Source organism: Nothobranchius furzeri, chromosome 14, assembly GCF_043380555.1.
Source record: "Nothobranchius furzeri strain GRZ-AD chromosome 14, NfurGRZ-RIMD1, whole genome shotgun sequence".
Lineage (NCBI taxonomy): Eukaryota > Metazoa > Chordata > Actinopteri > Cyprinodontiformes > Nothobranchiidae > Nothobranchius > Nothobranchius furzeri.
This window is the reverse complement of record NC_091754.1, coordinates 61,563,801-61,584,235: the sequence shown is the minus strand read 5'-3', so window position 1 is coordinate 61,584,235 and position 20,435 is coordinate 61,563,801. Positions and strand designations below refer to the sequence as shown.

General features: G+C 42.1%; 1 protein-coding gene across 1 annotated transcript; it reads right to left on the bottom strand.

Annotated features, from left to right (window-relative positions):
* Nucleotides 1-5,040: 5,040 nt before the first annotated feature.
* LOC139062744 (C-type lectin lectoxin-Phi1-like) lies at nucleotides 5,041-5,485 on the bottom strand. The gene is made up of 2 exons (XM_070544407.1): nucleotides 5,479-5,485; nucleotides 5,041-5,387 (listed from the first exon to the last, which is right to left on the bottom strand). Exons 1-2 carry the CDS (start codon nucleotides 5,483-5,485, stop codon nucleotides 5,041-5,043), a joined length of 354 nt encoding a protein of 117 aa, XP_070400508.1.
* Nucleotides 5,486-20,435: the final 14,950 nt, after the last annotated feature.

The following is a 20,435-nucleotide window of genomic DNA, read 5'->3' as shown; positions in this document are numbered from 1 at the left end:
CTTTTGAACATCTTTTGCACATTCGTTCTGTGCAGTCCATCAAATTTCATGGTTTAGTTCTTTTTTAGCTGTGCTCTGAGGATAGCTGAAGTGGGCAGGGCAAAAGACGTGCAGAAAACTCTGTGGTGTCTCCCTTAAATGACGGCCGTGCAGCTCAAGGTGCGGAAACGCTGTGTGTGTGTGTGTGTGTGTGTGTGTGTGTGTGTGTGTGTGTGTGTGTGTGTGTGTGTGTGTGTGTGTGTGTGTGTGTGTGTGTGTGTGTGTGTGTGTGTGTGTGTGTGTGTGTGTGTGTGTGTGTGTGTGTGTGTGTGTGTGTGTGTGTGTGTGTGTGTGTGTGTGTGTGTGTGTGTGTGTGTGTGTGTGTGTGTGTGTGTACTTCTCACTGCAGTGCGCAGAGACGCAGCTTCAGTCAGAGGCCACGTTGACTTCTCAACATTCAACATTATAACTAACTTGTTCACTGTCATTTGCATTTTTCTCTGTGTGGGTGTCGGACGAGCCCCCGCACCGAGAGAACAAACAGCTCAGCTATGAAGCCGATCTTCATCTGCATACGTCACACGTCACATGATCAGAAAGCAGAAAATCCACGTGTTAGATCATTTTGGGCCGTTCCTGTAAAAGAAAAAAAAGAGGCGCGAACCGGAAAAGCTTCTGCCGATCACAGTTCGGCAATGGGTTACGAAAGAACGGATAACGCTCGAAATGCGCAGATTCTTCCTGATGTAAGAGGTGAGTCTCCGCTTTGTTTTGGCGTCGACATCATCCTAGCGTGCAACGTTCGGTGACTCAAAAAACAGTAAAAACAGCGAGAAACGCTGGCAGCGAAGGGCTTTACCGATCAGGAAACGGCTGGCAGCCAATGAGTTAAATGCACACGCGGAGAGCTCCCACTGCTTGATTCTATCCGCCAATCGGAGGCTTCCTCTAAAGGTAGGTGTGTATTTGAGCCAGCCAATCAGTTGGCAGAGGGTGTGTTGGACCTGAAAAATACAAGGCTACCTAGATATGAACACTTTAAATGCTACCCAGTCCGGTCTGTGCTGGCCCAGATGTGAAAGCGCCATAAAAGTGGTTTTCCAGAAACACTCGGAGCAACTCGAACCGATGCCGCTCGGCCCAACCACTGTTCCCAAGGGCATGGTTCGGTTTTCTCCCCCTACTTTCTCCCTAGTTTTAGTCCTTGCTCCCTTCAGGTACCTGGCAAAGCTGAGTCGGCCGGCATCGGGATTCTGGCCCCTGATTGGCTAGGGGTCGGAGTCACTGGTAGCTCTGGGGTCTTTTGCTTCCTGTTTCACTGCCTGCAGCCATTTCCTGGAGTCTGACAAAAAGCCATAAAAATGTCCAGCAACACCAACATTTTTCAGCTGAGTTGGGTTTCTGTTGACCGTGCAAGATACCTTACACTGTTTACTGATCCCCTCATGTTATTTAGTCTCGTAAAAACGGCACCCACAGGACAGGGTTTAGTGGAGATAGCTGGCTAGTCGGTGTTATTCATCAGCTAGGCTCTCTGGCTGTTTAAACATTTATTAGGCAGACTGGTTCTGATCCAATCTGTTGTTGTTAGAGAAAATTAATGTTCCAGATAAACACAATAGCTAAACTGAACTCTTACTTTAAACACATAATTCAACTCTTACTAGTAAAATGTCGTATTTTAAATAGATGCGATGAAAAAATAAACGTCCAGCTATTATGGGGTGCCATTTGTAAAGTCAGTCATAATGTAACAGCAATATTTTTGGTTATTTAGCATATCATAAGAGAAAAAATTGGGAGTTCACTTTTTCAAAGTCATATTTTCACCATGTAATTCATACATTTATAAATGTTAAAGTTTCCAAATAAATATTTAGTTAGTAAGCTAAATATTTAATTAGTAGTTAAATATTTATTTTGCAAACTAAGTATTTAGGTCTGATCTAAATATTTAGTTTGTAAAATAAATATTTAATTCACTAACTAAATATTTAATTTACTAATTAAATATTTATTTTGGAACTAAATATTTAATTTGTAAATTAAATATTTATTTCCAAAAAAAATATTTAGATCCCAGCTAAATATTTATTTGGGAGCTAAACATTTAGTTTGCAAAATCAGTATTTGGGAAATAAATATTTAAGTCTGACCCCAAAATATACTATATAAATATGTTTCCCAAATACTGATGTTGCAAACTAAATGTTTAGCTCCAAAATAAATATTTAGCTGGGATCTAAATATTTATCTCGGAAAATAAATATTTAATTTACAAATTTAATATTTAGTTCCAAAATAAATATTTAATTAGTAAATTAAATATTTAGTTAGTGAATTAAATATTTATTTTACAAACTAAATATTTAGATCAGACCTAAATATTTAGTTTGCAAAATAAATATTTAACTACAAATTAAATATTTAGCTTGCTAACTAAATATTTATTTGGAAACTTTAACATTTATAAATGTATGAATAACATGATGAAAATATGACTTTGAAAAAGTGAACTCCCAATTTTTTATCTTATATATGCTAAATAACCAAAAATATTGCTGTTAGATCATGACTGTTTGACTTTACAAATGGCACCCCATAAGCTATCAGTTATTTTATTTTAATGTCTGAACTTACATTTAAACTAGAACTATTTTCAATTCAGACAGGCAAAACGTAAGTCTTGTGCTGCAAACCAAAGTGTTCAGTGTGGATATTAAGAATGTTATCATAGATATCTGGAATACACATCTAACCTGCCTAATAAATGTTGCTTAGGTTTTTTTATTATGTGGTTTGTCTCGAATTTGTGCAGTTGTTGGATGTCCTTGCATACAATTTCTACTACTAACAAAACACCTGTTAATATCTGTATTTTCAATTTGACTAATAATACTATTTTGACTTGGGATAAATCGTTGCTTTGTAAAAGAGGGACACAACAAAGAGGTGTGGTTTTTAATTAAATGTTAAAATGGTTCATTAAATTCAAGTCCAGTCCATCACCACCTGTTGGTGAATTCCTATTATCAACAAGAATAAAATAAACACAAAATCAACATTTTATTGGAAGTTTCTATTTCTTTGTGTTTTAATATTTTCTGCATTACTTGACTCTAACTTTATTTATATAGCGCCTTATAGACTCTTACATGCCACCAAAGTGCTTCACAGACACAGATAAAAAAACACATAAAATCCACTAAAAATTTATGAAACCCAACCAAATCAAAACATTCAAAACGAGACTATCAGATCAACAAAGTCAGTCACTCAGACAGATTTAAAAGCCAGTTCATAAAAGTGGGTTTTCAGCTTGGATTTTAAAACTGGTACAGAAAAGAACTGCCGACTGTGTCATGGAAACTCATTCCATAGTTTTGGAGCTGCAACTGAAAAGGCTCTGTCACCCCACATCTTCAGCCGTGACCAGGGGACCACGAGCAAGGACAAGTCCTCTGAATGAAGTTCCCAAAAGGGAACATACAATTGCAGTGTGTCTGCCAGATATGCTGAGGCCAAACCATTTAAAGCTTTAAAACCCAGTAAAATTACTTTAAACCGAATCCTAAAAGAAACAGGTAGCCAATGTAGAGCTGCCAATATGGGCATAGCATGGGCTAACTTCCGTTTGCCCTCCAAAAATCTCCCAGCAGTATTTTGGACAGGTTGCAAATGGGCTAAGGCACCATGGCTCACTCCAAGCAGGATGGAGTTGCAATAGTCCAGGCATGAAGTTATGAACGCATGCACTACAGTTTCAAGATTGCGTCTGGACAAAAAAGGTTTTAACCTTGGCCAAGCATCTTAAATTGTCAAAGGAGGAAGCTACCACCCCGTTTATATGACCCCTAAAACAGAAGTCTTCATCTATCTCACTCCCAAATAACATAGTCCTTCAAGTGGGGGGTTGATTCACCCCAGTTCACCACGGAGTTATCAGTTTGGCGGCTGGGACCGAAGATCACTGCTTCTGTCTTCCTCACACTGAGGCATAGAAAATGTTTTGCCATCCACACTTTGACCTCACACAAACAATCTAAAACCTTCAAGACTGGTCGACCACCAGCCTCATCCAAAGGCAAGTACAGTTGGCAGTCATCAGCATATTGGTAAAAATCAACACTGTTTCCATAGGATATCACCCAAAGGCAGAATATACACACAAAATAGCAGGGGGCCCGGTATTGAACCCTGCGGAACAACCCAGGGGAGATGGGAGAATTCAGACGAGACCATGTAATGGTCGAGATGATGCAACAACACCTCGTGGTCCTCTGTGTCAAAGGCTGCTGTCAAATCCGGCAAAAACAAGTAACACAGACCTTCCGTCATCAGTTGCAAGAAGAATGTCTTTCAGGACCTTCGGCAAGCTGTCTCAGTGCTATGTAATGGTTTAAAACTGGATTTTTTTCACTTAAGAAGTCCAGCAACTGGCCGCTGACACACCTTTCCATCACCTTACATTAAAAGGGGTGCCTAGAGATTGACCTATAATTAGATGGCACAGATGCATCTAGCCTAACGGGGGATAAATGACCACTCTTTTCGTAAGAAGCATTTCAAGGTCCTGCAGTGGCTTAGCCACTCTCCAGATCTCAACCCCATAGAAAATCTTTGGAGAGAGATCAAAGTCCATGTTGCCCAGCGACAACGCCAAAACATCACTGCTCTAGAGATCTGCTTAGAGGAATGGGCCAAAATACCAGCAACAGTGTATTAAATCCTTGTGAAGGCCTTCAGAAAACCTTTGCCTCTGTCACTGCCAACAAATGGTATGTAACAAAGTATTGAGATGGAATTTTGTTTTGACCAAACACTTCTTTTCCACCACCATTTGCAAAGAAAGTCTTTAAAACTCAGTCTTTGTGATTTTTTGGATTTTATTCTCATGTTATTTTTCAGAGTTGCGGTAAACCTATGGTGAAAATTACAGGGGGAGAACATGTACAATTGGAGTAATTGGACTTCATGCAGTTTGGATATTTGTTCCATGAACAGTTGAAGTTCAAACATAACAAAGACTTAAGAACAAAGGTGATCTTCTGGCACAGTACTCTAAAACTTAGAACAAATGAAATTAAACTCCTCTGTTTCATTCCTCTTGACCCACTGATGTTGTCCATCTGTCTGCATGGCTCCAGACATGCCACAGTCATTCTCTGGTCCACCCGAGACCCAGTTGTCATAACAGACAATCTGATCACTGACCCAGAACCAGGAGTTCTGAATGAAGCAGTAGTACAGTCCAATCCAGACAAAAGTAGTCGAGGCGTTCTTGACTTTCTCCTGAATCAACCTCTGATCATCAGTGTTGGTGATGGTGACCAGGTCATGGTGGTGATCTCTGCAGTAGAATAAGGCCTCCTCCCAGGTTTTACTCTCATTAATCAGGATCACGTTATCTGTCAAGGAAATGAATAAAATGAACAAAATGTCAAACCTACATCTTTAAAAGTCGTTTTTATAGGCATAAAAACTCCTGAATGGACTTACACTTCATATTCTTAGTGTCTACTTCAGCCTTTCATGAAAAGGTGATGCTGAAGCTTAGGTGGTCAGGCAGTGTGGCTGCACCTGAAGCTGCAGAATCAGCTGCTGTCTAACACGAACTGTTTATAAAACTCTTCTTAATACCCCAATATTATCATTGGCTCTAAACACCGATGGATGTGATTCGCTCGTGTTCTTTGCTACTTTTAGTTTACTGATGTATTTATTTTCAGATGTTTGCCATGTTGTTGTTTTCCCTGTGCAACACTTTAGTTGATGCTGTTGTGTAGACGGCGCTTCACTAATAAAGCTGATTGGATTGGACTCCTGCAACACTGTGTTGTTCCTCTCAGCTGGATTTTTGCCTCAGTTATGCATCAGAGATCTCTGCTGATCTCCCACAATGGATCCAGAATACAAATGCTGGATTGGTGCGAACAGGTGTGATCACATCTGTCTAGTTTTAGCCTTTTATTAGCTTTGATTTGACTCAAATCTATTTCAGTCTATTTGTTCTAATGAATGTCTTATCAGTTCTACTTTATCTTCCTGAAATGCAGCGTCCGTGTTGTTCTTCTCGTTCACTGTGATCTGTGGATCAGATGTTTGTGATAAATCCAAAAGTTCATTGATGTTCTGGGATTAAACACACTTTTATTCCCTGAACTTAAGCTGAAATAGATAAAATCAAATCAAATCAACGTTATTTTATATAGCACTTTTCATACAAAAACATTAATGCAACTCAAAGTGCTTCACAGATTAAAATGGCCCCATAGATCCCATATTCCCATCCCATTCCCCCTCCCCAAGTATAAAACAATTGACAATTGCATTTCCCCTCCCGCAACCTATTTACAAGGTGGACATACACTCACCCACACACACTCGCACACACACACACACACACACACACACACACACACACACACACACACAAACACGCGCACATACGCGAACAACAGAGTAAACAATAGGCTGAGTTCAGATGGGTCAGGTAATGGACGACACATCATCAGCGGAGCCATCTGCCCTGACAGCAACAGATCCACGGCAGCAGCCAAGACAACGGCCCATGACGCCCAGGGGGGGAGGGCGGAGACTCCCCACCACTGCCCGGGCATTACCCGAGGAGCGCCCTGGTCGCCGGCGCCGACCAAGGCAGAGGGCTCCGCAGAGGATTAAAATATATAACATGTAAAATAACTGTAAGGTTATGAAGTTCGTTATTTTCAACTCCACACAGCTGCCCCCTGTGCACAATAACACCCGTGTAGAAAAACCAAGGTCGGGTGTTCCTCAGACTGTTCACATTCCAGGAGAAGAGTCCGAAGGAGAAGAAGAAGCTTTACTTAATCAAAGTACTTTATTTGTGATTAAAATTATTAAGCAAAACAGATGTTGATCAACAATAATCAAGTGAATGATCTGTGAAATAAATATGTCATGAGTTATGTTTAATGAAAACAGGACTACTGCACAGACATACTGATCCTCATCTCCATAGAAACGCATGACACATTGTTCCAACCAATCAGAGCTTTCGGCTGCCGCAGGAGAATCTGGTGTTGACTTAAAGTGTCCAATCCACTTTACTACAACTTATCAACAATTCAGAGATAAAAAACAAGGCAACGCCATTTTAAGTTCAGTTCCATTTTTGACTTCAGTTCTAGTCACCGTCATCATAAAGAAAAGCACAGACTGGCCAGATGTGTTTTCTTCTTTAAACTAAGAACTGAAGTCGGAGATTTTCGTCGTTTAACAACCAGACGACGTCCTTTCAAAATAAGAGCACCTGCTGACGCCGCCGAACGGTACCGGGGTCGACCCTCCAGACGGGCTTTGAAACGTTGCGACCGCTGCACCGACAGCTCCAGCGTACATCCGAGGTTCTTGGACCTGGCATTTCCTGATCTACCTGGGAGGCCCCCCACTGGGTACGTACACGGCAAAATAGCGGCTCATGTCATCACTTTATAAGCCTCGTGATATCTAGTCATAACAAAGACTACCAGATTCAATTACGTCATCCTAAAGAGTGTGAACCAACCACACACACACACACACACACACACACGCACCAACACAACATCCAAATCCATTTTCATCCATCACAGAGTTAGTCCTGGTAGATTGTTTAGAATTTATAATTACGAAATTAAAGATTCTCAAACGATCCCATCTCTCTCTTTTCTTGTCTCAAAGTCAATACAGAGTGTTTAATTAAACTCCCTGATGATAAAAACAGCCTATTCTTCTGTTTATAAAAAGTGATCTACTTACAGTGTATTAAAATACAACTCTACATAGTTACATCACTTCAATTCCGTTATATAACTAAAGCTAATATGGATAGAAAGTAACTGATAAAAAGTGATTATAAAGATAGTAAACGAAAACATAATCGTGTAAAAACACTAAGATGTAGATAAAATAATAAAATTAAGTAAAAGAGATAAATATATATATATATATATATATATATATATATATATATATATATATATATATATATATATATATATATATAAACAAATATGACAACTAATGCAGTTAAACAGACTAGATAAATAGTAATCAGTTAAAAGCTAAGCAGGTGGGTCTTGAGCCTATTCTTAAAAGCCTGGACGTTCCCTTCGGCCCTGAGGTCCCCCGGCAGCCCGTTCCAAAGGCAAGGGCCGTAATACTTGAAGGACGCCTCACCGTGGGTGTGTGTCTTAATTTTAGGGATAACTAGGAGACAGCTGCCAGAGGAGCGCAGAGACTGCAAGGGTTTATATAGTTAAAGCAGTTCTGAAAGATAAGAAGGCCCGAGACCAATAAGACACTTAAAAACCATTAAAAGAACCTTAAATTGATCCTGAAACATACGGGGAGCCAGTGCAGTGATTCTAGAACCGGAGTGATGTGCTCCCGCTTCCTGGTCTTCATCATCTATCTTCCGGTCGGTAACAAGATGGCGCCTGTGCTTGGCTTAGCTGCAGTCACCGGCCACTATTTCAAACTTTTCTCCACTAACCTCCTCTTTTCCTCCTTGCTCCTGTCTGCGATCCTCTTCAGTGGTGTCCCTGCTACCATCTCCTATGATCGCCAGACTCTTTTGTCCTTCCGTTCGTTCACGATCGCCCAAGATGCACCGGGGACGTACCTCCCTGTTTGTTTACCTGAGTGGCACACTGGCCCGGAGCAAAACGATGATTCCAATCATGGCGTTTCCAGCAATGTTTATCCGGTCCCGGGAAAACGTTGCTTCCTGGTCTTCATCAGGACACGTGCTGCTGAGTTTTGTAAAAGTTGTAAACCTGAGATGCTCTTTTTGGGAAGACCAGAAAGCAGGGCATTGCAGTAATCAATTCTACTGGTTATAATAATAATAATAATAAGAATAAGAAGAAGCATTTATTGTTATTTCTACCACATGTGCAAGACATACAGAGAAACGAAACAGAGTTTCAGTACACACAATTCAGCAACCTGTCTGCATTCCTTCCTTCGTGGGGGATGATTATTTGCAGCTCCAAGGCTGCCTTGGTGTCAGATTAGGATAACAAGACTGTGTTTGGGTCAGGAAGAGATAATTTTCCCCTCTGCCTTCAGTCTGTAACTGGTCATTCCAGTCCTTCAGTGAAGCCAATTCGGGTTATTAAAATCTCCACACCGTCCGGTGACCCTCTCCGAGATGACATCCAATTTGCGCACTAACACCGGTAACGCAGCTAAGACATTGTCCAGCTTACGGTTCACCTCGAGTAACGTCCCGGTCTGTGAGGTCTCTACCCGGACGGTGCTGTCCATGGGTGCGGGTCGCCCTCCAATCGCTCCCGTCTTCCCAATTTTTCAAAAAACCAGATATCCTCCCATTCCAATCAGAAGAAATCCAGTGATCATCAGGCCAAATATCCACATATCTTCGACATCCTCAATGGACAGCTGAGAGAGACAGACGACCTTCCACTCCTTCCAGGAATCGAGCGTATATCCCGCTGCGTGTGTCCCGTGAGGTCAAGTGGGAGCCCCCTCCTCTGTTCTCATCGTAGAAAAAATCTTATCAATCGCGTTGAATGACCAATTAATTAAATCCATTTCTGAAAAATAGTGATTTCCAGAGGAAATGCAGAGAAGCGCTCTGTAGGCAGACAAGACAAAAAAGAGCCTTGGGGAAAAAAAAGATAAGGGAGCAAAGCAGAAGCGTCTGTGCTCTATGAGTGCCAGGAGAAGCACGCATCAGCGTCTCCGTATTGGCCCGAGAGAATAGGGCGGTCTCTGGCGATATTCTTAAGATGGTAAAAACCTATTTTTGTGATGTTTTTAATGTGGGGAATAAAAGTCAGCTCAGAATCGAAAATAACACCCAGATTCTTCACTTGCAGTGATGGATAAAAAGACATTGATTGTAGTTTAGGTAAAAGTTTCTTTCTCTGGGTCTCAGGACCGATGACTAAAACTTCAGTTTTGCCCTGGTTGAGCTGGAGAAAGTTTTCAGTCATCCATGATTTAATATCTAAAATGCAGTTAAAAAGTGTTTCCATTGGCTGTGCGTCATCAGGAGACACGGAGATGTACAACTGTGGATCATCAGCGTAAGTGTGGAAATTCACCCCATGTCTCTTGATGATGCTGCCCAGAGGGAGCATATAGAGGTTAAAAAGCGCTGGGCCTAGAATTGAACCCTGAGGCACACCGCATGGGATGCTGTGGGCCCCAGAGGAACAGGTATCCAAACTCACCATAAAAGTCCTGTCTGTGAGGTAGGAAGTGAACCAACTGTGAACAGCACCAGAGACGCCGATCTGTTTTAAACGGGTTAAAAGAATAGTGTGGTCTACTGTATCAAAGGCAGCGCTTAGATCCAGCAGAACCAACACTGTTGCCCTCCGGGCATCATAATTAGTTCTAAAATCATTTAAAGATGCCCCCAGCCGTTCACTCTTCTGCCTTTAAGCCTTTACTACAGTGAGCTTGTGCGTGTTTGTGCTTTTAGTATTAGTGTGTAGTACAGAGCTATCGGTTGTGTTTAAGGAGCTTTATAAATGATGTTTCTCTGGATCAGAGACTCACCGTCATAACAGACGAAGGGTCTGCTTACAGAACAGTTATCACTCTTCCATCTGCCTCCATCGTCAAACACAGCCATGGCACATTGACCAGTGTTGTATTTATCCATGTTAAACTGTAGATTCCAGAGTCTGAAAGAAGACCTGCTTCCATCTGACCACCTCCAGGTGTCTCTGAACAGACCAGCATAAACTCTTTCTTCTGTTAAAGAGGCCAGTGCTGTGGTGAGTTCTGGATCATGCGTCTGGTGCCATCCACTGACCAGGTCTGTGTGGTTCTCGCTGCAGTATCTCTGAGCTTCCGGCCATTTCAGTTTGAAGCTGATAGGAACGAATTTAGTTGTGTTTTTTTCTGTGGAGAAAACAGATAAACTATCATCACCGTTCAGGTCTTTTTAGATTACATTAAATTAGATTAAATTAGCATAACAAGCAGAAACCCATAATAACAGAGTCAAATTGATTTTATTTTAAAATGTACTGATTTTGAGATGTTTGTCTTGTTGACAAACTTGTCATTAATGTTGTCTGAAACCACGTCATTCACACTGTAATAAATATTTGTTATTTAGGAGTTTTTTAGTAACATTTTTATGAACTGAGTTAAATCTTTATTGTGCTGCAATCTCCATCTGAAGTTATTTAGTGTTAAACTTACTATTTTGTTTAAAAAATACATCCTACATATTTTAGTTTTTCAGGTTTTCTATAAACTCACCATCATAACACACAAATGTTTTGGACCACTTATCACAGGTGTGATCACTCCAGGTGAGATCTTTATATATAACTCCACAGCTCTGAACTGGTCCTGTTTGTCTTTCTGTTGGTGCTCCTGAGCGCCAGTTTGTCTGACTGTCATTGAACTCCACTCCATGCAGAGACCAGTGCCATGTCCTGTTGGCATCTGTTTGGTCTCTCAGACCAATCCAAGCTTCATTCCTGTTCCCTGATGATTCACGGATGAGTCTCTTCATGTCTGCCATGTTAGACACTGTAGCCAGGTCAGTGTGTCTGTCTCTGCAGTATCGCTGAGCTTCAGACCAGCTTTTATTCTCTCCAACATAGAGATACTCATGAAGCTGACACGTGATGACACAACTCTGAGCTGGAAACAAAGACAGATGGGTGTGATCTCTCCATATGAATGTGTACTGTAACTGTAACTAGTAACTGCAATTGTGATTTAGATCCACTCACCCATCAGAACCAGCAGAATCAGACTCCACTGCATCTTTGCTCTGTCACATGGAATTATCTGTCTCCAGCACTTTGTCTCTGTTGGATGAAGGACACATTTAAACACTTCCTGTCCAGGTTTGAGACGCTGTAGCCTCCCTCCTCTGGACAGAGACACTTAACCCAACCAGAGTAAACACAGCCGACTGAAAAGAAAGAGCTGAAGAGCTGGAACCTGCAACAACTCTGATGTCATTAACGTTCTAAATAACAAGTGTTGGCGTTTTTAGTGTTATAATAATATATAATAAAAAACCATATTTGTACTTGTTTATCTTCATATGTTACACTGCTGTTCTGGTTAAAACTGATCTCAGTAACAGGATGTGTTCTCACAGGTCTTAAATGTCACTGTCATGGTCTGTGTCTGCGTCTTTCCCCATGTGTCTCCTGATGTTTCTCCATCCCTCTTTAGATTCCCCTTTTGTGTCTCTTAGCGCCCTCATGTGTCCTTTGTCTGCGTCTTATTTATGTGCCTTCTGTGTGTAGCCTTTCAGGTCATCCCCAGCCCCTCCAGTTGTAGCTCCAGCCTCTTTGTCCCCAGCTTGGTGTGTGTGTGTGTCATTCCCCAGCTTAGTGTGTGTGTGTGTGTGTGTGTGTGTGTGTGTGTGTGTGTGTGTGTGTGTGTGTGTGTGTGTGTGTGTGTGTCCTTCCCCAGTCAGGTCCGGTGTCCTCCCCTGCTCCTTCCTGCTCCTCCTCCCTGATTAGTTATTGCTTTCACCTGGTTCTCTCCCCATACACCTGCAGCTCATCTGCCTCCCATTATGCCCCAGTCTATAAAGCCCTGTCTGTTTCTCCTTGTGTTGTTGGTTCATTGTTGTTTGTCAGCGTTAATTATTCTGTCAGTCTGCCCATTCCTCTGGTGTTTTTGGATCTCCTGATCATTTCCTGATTTTTGGATTTTGGCTCCCTGCCTTTTGGATTTATTTTTATTTTTGGACTCATCCTACAATAAAAGGATTTTCTTTATATCAACTCCTGCCTCGTGTCATCCTGGGTATATGCATTTTGGGTCCAAACAGTCCTCTCACCGTGACAGTCACCTCCCAGGTATAGTTTGAATATTCAAAAAGGGCGAAGGTACCGCTCTCTGATGCAAAAGCATTTTTATGTCATGCAGTCATATTGTCATTTGTTGTGATGGCTGCTGAGAACCCAGCGGGACTACTTCTGAACATGCAGTGAAAAGGCCAGAGAGGAAGTAACAGCCATAGCATTGCCAAAAAAATAAAGTGCTACAACCTCCCAAGGTGCTTTACAACACAACCAGTCATTCACCCATTCACACACACACACCTTCTCTGGGGCACACTGAACCACAGAGGTGGGTCTTATACTACATTTCTACAAGCAGCACTCTGTGTTTGTGCTGAAGTGAGTTGCTGTTCTTAACACTCATATTTACTAGTTTTTATATTCAACACAACATGGGCGGCACCAGGCGGTAGCTAGGGGTTGCTAAACAACCCCAAGATTGGGCTAAGCAACTGCTCAGCAACCCCAAATCTTGAACGCACCCCCACCACCACCACCCCACACCTCGCGTGCGCACCGTGCCAACATGCGCTGGCCTGGAGAGTAGCATGACCAGCTCTGTCTCGCATTTAAGACAGTCTCCCGTTTCGTGTTGAAATCTTCCATAAACTGCGAGGATAAAGCCGGAGCTGGCATCAAACCAGGAGGCCGTACATGTCAACTTTTCACTCTCTGTCCGGAGGGGTGGGGGGGTTGGTTCTTGTATTCATGATAATGTCCGGTGTTTCATCCAGAAGCAGGGATCAAATTATGGGGGAGCGCTCCAGGCAGCTGCGTTCTGCGCACGGCACATTCTCAAAGTGGCGCAACCAAAAAACTATAATTAACACATGACCGTTCATGTCCGTTTATATCCTCTGGAACTGTCGTTTAATCGTGCCTGACGCACTCGCTCATCATGTGCTGTGCTGATTTCACCTCACTGACGCAGCATCGAAACGTGCGCTCCGCTTTGCGGTCAGGAGATCCCTTTGATCTGCTCAAAAGTAACTTATAAGGTTAAAAAGTAAGAATCCAAGCAGCAGTTTTTCTGGAGAGTTTAGAGAACATACAGGAAGATGAGAGACAGACAGGGCAGGAAAATTGTTAAATAAAAACAAGAAAACAAAGAAAAATGTTTGATGTTTCACGTTTGATAAAAATGTTCACCTTTTTCTGTACTTCATTTTGTTGCCCTGGAATTTCATGTTGTAGCAACCCCCCCCCCCCCCCCCCCCCCCTTCAATAAGCGCCGACAGGGGACAGCAACCCCAAACACTGACCGAGCAACTGTACAGCAACTGCTGGTAAAATTTCCTGGAGCTGCCCATGCAACAGAAAGAGATTTGCTTAAAGTTTCCAGTGACATCATGATGGCTGCAGACAACGGGGAGTTCACAGTGTTAGTGTTGTTAGATGTTTCTGCAGCTTTTGACACTGTTCATCACAGCACCTTAATTAACAGACTTGGTGACTCGGTGGGGATCTCTGGAACAGTTCTAGACTGGTTTAGATCGTGCCTTTCTAACAGAAGTTACAGTGTCTGTAGAAACCACATCGCGTCAGATTCTACTGATCTGTTCTGTGGGCTAGGGTGATTACCGTAACACACTTTTCACGTTTTAACAAAAAAGCCCTTGACTGCCTTCAGTTGGTCCAGAACTCTGCAGCGAGGCTCCTAACTGGAGCAAACAGAAGAGCACACATCACTCCTGTTCTGACGTCTCTGCACTGGTTACCCGTTAACTTTAGAGTTCATTTTAGAATCCTGTCTAGAACTTTCAATGCTCTACATGGTCAAGCTCCTCCCTATATTACTGAACTGTTAAAGCGTTATGCTCCAACCAGAGCTGTCAGGTCCACACACCAGAACCTTCCAGAAGTTCCAGAGATTAGATATAAAAGTGGAGGTGATCGCTCCTTCCAGACTGTTGCGCCCCGACTCTGGGATGATCTCCCTTTATCCTTACGCAGCGCTGACAGTCTGGACACTTAAAGAAAACAGCTAAAGACCCTTTTTATCTAAAGCTGCTTTTACCTAAACCTTTTTTCTCATTTTTAACTCAAATTTTTAATCTTTCATCTGTTCATGAAAATTTATAATTTTATGACTTTATTTTTTTCTGATGTTAATCTGATTGTGCTTTGAGATCATTTAATGATGTTAATCTATTTATGATTTTATGACTTTGTTTTATTTTGTTTTAATCTATGTGAAGCAGTTTGTGATTCTATGTCTGTGATAAGTGCTATATAAATAACATTTACTTACTTACTGTATTAAACTTGAAATCTGATCATTTGAGTGTTGCAGGTTGAGCTGGAAAAGCATGTTTTCCTAACTGCAGCTCTTCTTTATCATCCAAAGTGCTGCAGGTTATATTATTTAACAAAAAAAGGTCGTATGTTTTAACCCTCATGTGCCTGGTTAAAGAAAAGAAACAAAAAAACTAAATCAATTAATTATTTAATAAATAAAGGGAATGTTTAAAAGTCCCATAGTCATCATCACACACCGGTTGAAATTACATCTCTGTATTTGACACTAACCCGTGGGGAGCGGTGAGCTGAGATCAGGAACTATTTGGTGGTTTAACCCACCATTCCAACCCCTTAAAGCTGAGTGTCAAACATGGAGGCATCGGGTCCCATTGACGAGGTCTTTGGTATGACCCGAACAAGACTTGAACCCCATCTCCCAATCCCAGGGCAGATGCTCTACCTCTAGGCCACTGAGAACATGTCTGCAAAAGTTAAAAGATGACTTGAATGAAAGCTCAGTTCTTACTTTTTGGCCGTCTGTCTTTAAATGTGATGATCCCTCTTGATGTTCTGTTGAAAACCCGTCTCAGTATGATGTTCTAACAGGTACAAACTGTGACTGTTTGGAGTCGCAGTTTGAATATTCAAACAAGAGGAAGTGTGTGTGTGTGTGTGTGTGTGTGTGTGTGTGTGTGTGTGTGTGTGTGTGTGTGTGTGTGTGTGTGTGTGTGTGTGTGTGTGTGTGTGTGTGTGTGTGTGTGTGTGTGTGTGTGTGTGTGTGTGTGTGTGTGTGTGTGTGTGTGTGTGTGTGTGTGTGTGTGTGTGTGTGTGTGTGTGTGTGTGTGTGTGTGTGTGTGTGTGTGTTATGAAAGTAAGTATTTACAGTAAAAGGAACTTTCAGTGGAAGTGTTTGAAAAACATTTAAATCTAGGGAAGTACTTCAGTAACTAGCATTTTGTACATGTGCAGACAAAGAAATGTAAAAATAAAGGGGGGGGGGGGTGTTAAGCCATAATTCATTCTGTTACTCTCACATTCTACACTAAACTTCTAAGCGAGCTCACATCACTCCAGGTTTACAGTCCCTCCACTGGCTCCCGGTAGAATATAGAATACAGTTTAAAGTTTTAGTCCTGACCTATAGAGCTCTTAACAACCAGGCTCCAAGCTACCTATCTGAGCTTTTATCCCCACACACCACCTCTCGGAACCTTAGATCCACATCTGAAAACCTCCTGGCTGTTTCTCGAACCAGACTGAAAACCAAAGGGGACAGGGCCTTTCAGACTATTGCCCCCAGACTTTGGATCAGTCTACCTTCAAATCTCCATCTCTCTAACACTGTAGAGGTCTTTAAAAATCATCTAAAAACTCACCTTTTCATCCAGGCGTTCCCTCCCTAAATGTTCTAAAAGATGGCTTTGTTCGGGTTCACACCTTCACTTTGTTTATACTCATGGTTTTATTTTCTACGTTTATCACTGCTATTGTTTTTCTGTTGTTTTTATTGGTTAGAGGTATTTGCCCTGATCTTTATCATGTTGTACAGCGCTTTGTGATTTATATCTGAGAAAGGCGCTATATAAATAAACTTTTACTTACTTACTACACTCATATTCTCTTTACACATCTGCACACACATATATTCTCTACACATATATTCTTCTTCTTCTGGCACTCGCAGAGTACAGACGCTTCTCTTTTTGCTCCCTTATCTTTTTTTCCCAAGGCTCTTTGTCCTGTCTGCCCACAGAGCGCTTCTCTGCATTTCTTCTGAAAACCCGATTTTTTTAAACATGGATTTGATTAATTGGTCATTCAACGCGATCGATAAGATTTTTACAACAATGAGAACGGAGCAGGGGGCTCCCACATGCCCGCAAGGGACACACCTGGCGGGGTATATGCTCGATTCCTGGAAGGAGTGGAAGATCGTATGCCTCTCCCAGTTGTCCATTGAGGATGTCAAAGACGTGTGGATGTTTAGCCTGATGATCACTGGATTTCTTCTGATTGGAGTGGGAGGATATCTGGTTTTCTGGAAATTTGGGAAGACGGGAGCGATCGGAGGGCGACCCGCACCCACGGAAAGCACCGTCCGTGTGGAGACTTCACAGACTGGGACGTTACTCGAGGTGAATCGTAAGCTGGACAATGTTCTAGCGACGATACCGGTATTGGTGCGCAAAATGGATGTCATCTCGGAGAGGGTCATCGGACGGTATGGACAAGATTAAAAACCTAAAATGGCTTCACTGGAGGACTTGAATGATCAGTTTAAAGACTGAAGGCAGAGAGGAAAATTATCTCAGCCTGACCCAAACAAAGTCTTGTTATCTGAATCTGACGCCCTGGTAGCCTTCAAGCTGCTAACAACAACCCCCATGAGGGAATGCAGACAGATGCTGTGAAAACCCTCCTTACATATACATATCCTATATATATATATATATATATATATATATATATATATATATATATATATATATATCCTTATATATATATATATATATATCCTTATATATATATATATATATATATATCCTTATATATATATATACACATATATATATTACCATGTTCTCTTTTGCCAGTGGTGCTACTCGATAGTTCACAGCCTACAATTAAATGCAACATTTGTGTATTTAAGTTATTACAGAAAATACATATAGGAAACATATCGTGATTCTTTTCCAAAGCAAAAACATAAATGTACTTACGTCATCTGTCGACCATGGCATAACCAAGGAGGATTCTTCCAACAGCTGTTGGGGGCACACACTGGCAATGTCTTTTATAGATGCTGGAAAACGCCGTGTAGCATGAGCAATCGCTTGTTGCTCATCCCGTTGTCCTGTCAATAACCTTCTCAACTTGTCCTGAAGCATTGGTTTAGGAAAAAAAAAAACTTGGTGAGAGCATAAACCAAATGGGTAGAAAATCATTTATATTTTTAAAATTTACCTTGTTGTCATCCACAATATATCTCTGGGCAACAAAAGAGGATGTCACATTTTTATCCTTTTTGATGCAGGCAGAGCTCTCCATATCAGATGGGTAAGTTTCCATGCCTGAAACAGATAAAAGTTGTAGAACTTAATCATTCTTTCATTAATAGCACTGTGCTGACAACTCAGTAGTGTGTTCTATTACTTTGTTGTAACCAAGGTTATAAAAACCAACAACTGACAAATTACACAACTGTTATTCCTTCATCATTTCAAATAATCCTTATAAATATAATAATAATAATAATGATAATAATAATAATGCATTGAACTTATATAGCGCTTTTCTAGACACCCAAAGACGCTTTCACACACTCTCACATTCACACACTGCTAGTGATGGTAAGCTACTTGTAGCCACAGCCTCCCTGGGGAGGTCTGACAGAGGCGAAGCTGCCATTTGGCGCCGTCGGCCCCTCTGACCACCACTAACACAGGCAAGTTGGGTGAAGTGTCTTGCCCAAGGACACAACAGCAGGATACCCCTGGCGGGAGCTGGGAACGCAACCTTGACCTTCCGATCATGAGGCAACCCGCTCTACCACCTGAGCTACTGCTGCCCCCAATATCATTTACTTTCACATGTTGATCAAATTACCTGTAGGCTGCAGTCCCAACATGCCACTCAGTCCCAAAGACAGTGGGGCATTAAACAGGGTGTCCATTTCTGATTTGAACTGGGTGTTTATGTTATTGTTGTGCAATTCTATCAAGACCCTGACAGTCTGCTTGAAATGTGTTTCAGTCATTTGGCACAATGATTAAAGGTCACGATTAAACTGTTCTGCTACAGCAGAGTTGATTTCTTTTCTGAGGGCAGGGCAAATGTTGAGGCTTCTCAGCTTTTCTTGACGTTTTTGATTTTTTTGATGAAACCCGTCATACAGAGAAAACCTTTCAGACGTTCCTGTGACTGGATGTTTAGCTGACGTTCTTTCCACATTTGCCTCTGGTTGTTGTGGCAAAGGACCTCTCAGTTGTTTTACCCAATCCATTTCAACTTGTAGTTCTTTGGTCTTTGCTTTATTTATATTGTCATGGGTAGGTGAACAGAGTCTCCCATCATGCGGCTTGAAAAATAATTGATTTGTGCGGTTGTTAGTGTGACGTGCGACCTGTCCAGCTACATCAGATATGTAACATGTCGGGAATCTTTTGAAACTGAGCAGTCCATCACAGTGGTCTCTTGCAGACTCCATCCAGAAGAGGAAGTTCACATAATAGACAACTCCATGCATACATGAGAAATGGAGAACACCACCTGCAGATTAAACCAAAAACATGTCAATTCTATTAACGTCTGTGATGGGAACATTTAATGTATTGTGTTTTTATGGAAAAACTTCCATAACATTGCCTTTCCTCGTTGGCGTTTGTTCCCGCACGTCCGCTCTCTTTCGTTCTCAATCTCGTTCTGACTAACTTACCAAAAACCACTTCTCTTCCCAAAGCAAACTTGTGCGTCAGAGCAAATGTGTTTTGGAGTTACTGTGAATCCAGACCTGTGTGGGCGAGTGTGAAGGTCATCACTAAACATCTTCAAAACATTATTTAATTAAGTATTGATTCATTATAGTTATGGTTAACCTCTCTGACAAACAGGTTGTGCTTAACCCTTTGGTTCCTAATGCTTCTCCTCTGTCATCCATGTTAAAGGCTGAACATCCCTCCAGCATGGGTGTGAAATCTTCAGAATGTGACCCACCGCTTCAGTCAGAGGTCTGTTTTACTCGTCAGTCCGCCTCATGCACAAACCAGCTTCTTTATCGGGGCGTGATGGAAAAGTCAGCCGCCGTGAAACACTTGTGGTCTCCGGACGGAGCTACCATGCCATTTAAGGGGTTTGTGCCCGGACATCTTGACCTTTATGTGAATGACCTTGTCACTTTTCAGTTTGTGACCTCTGCTAACACGGTGGCCAATTCCTTTCTCCTTTCACAGGGGTGTGACTTAGTCTCGGGCCTCTGTGCTCTCTTTCCTGTGATTTCTCTTAGAGGTGACCACGACGACGCAGAAAACCCTGCGGTTTCCAGCAGTCCTGTGGTCAGTGGCGATATTAAAGGTGGCTCGGTGGTTGCTGCGCACACCTCTCTCACGGGCTCGGGAAGGCAACCCGGCCCGGGAGGTGTAGGTGCGTGCAGTGATGCTCTGCTCGGGGCCCCTCCTGACAAAGGGGGGGTGCTGAGTGGCTCTGAGTTTTCCGTTGCAGACTTCAACCGGTTCGGGGGAACGCCTCCTCCGAGCGGGCGGGTCATTGCAGAACTCGACACTGACCTTCCTCCAATTCAGCTGACAACATTGACCTCCGACCCGGAGTTAGGTGCTGCACCTTCTACGGGGCGGAGTTCTAGTCAGTCTGTAAATACTCTGGTTAAACCGG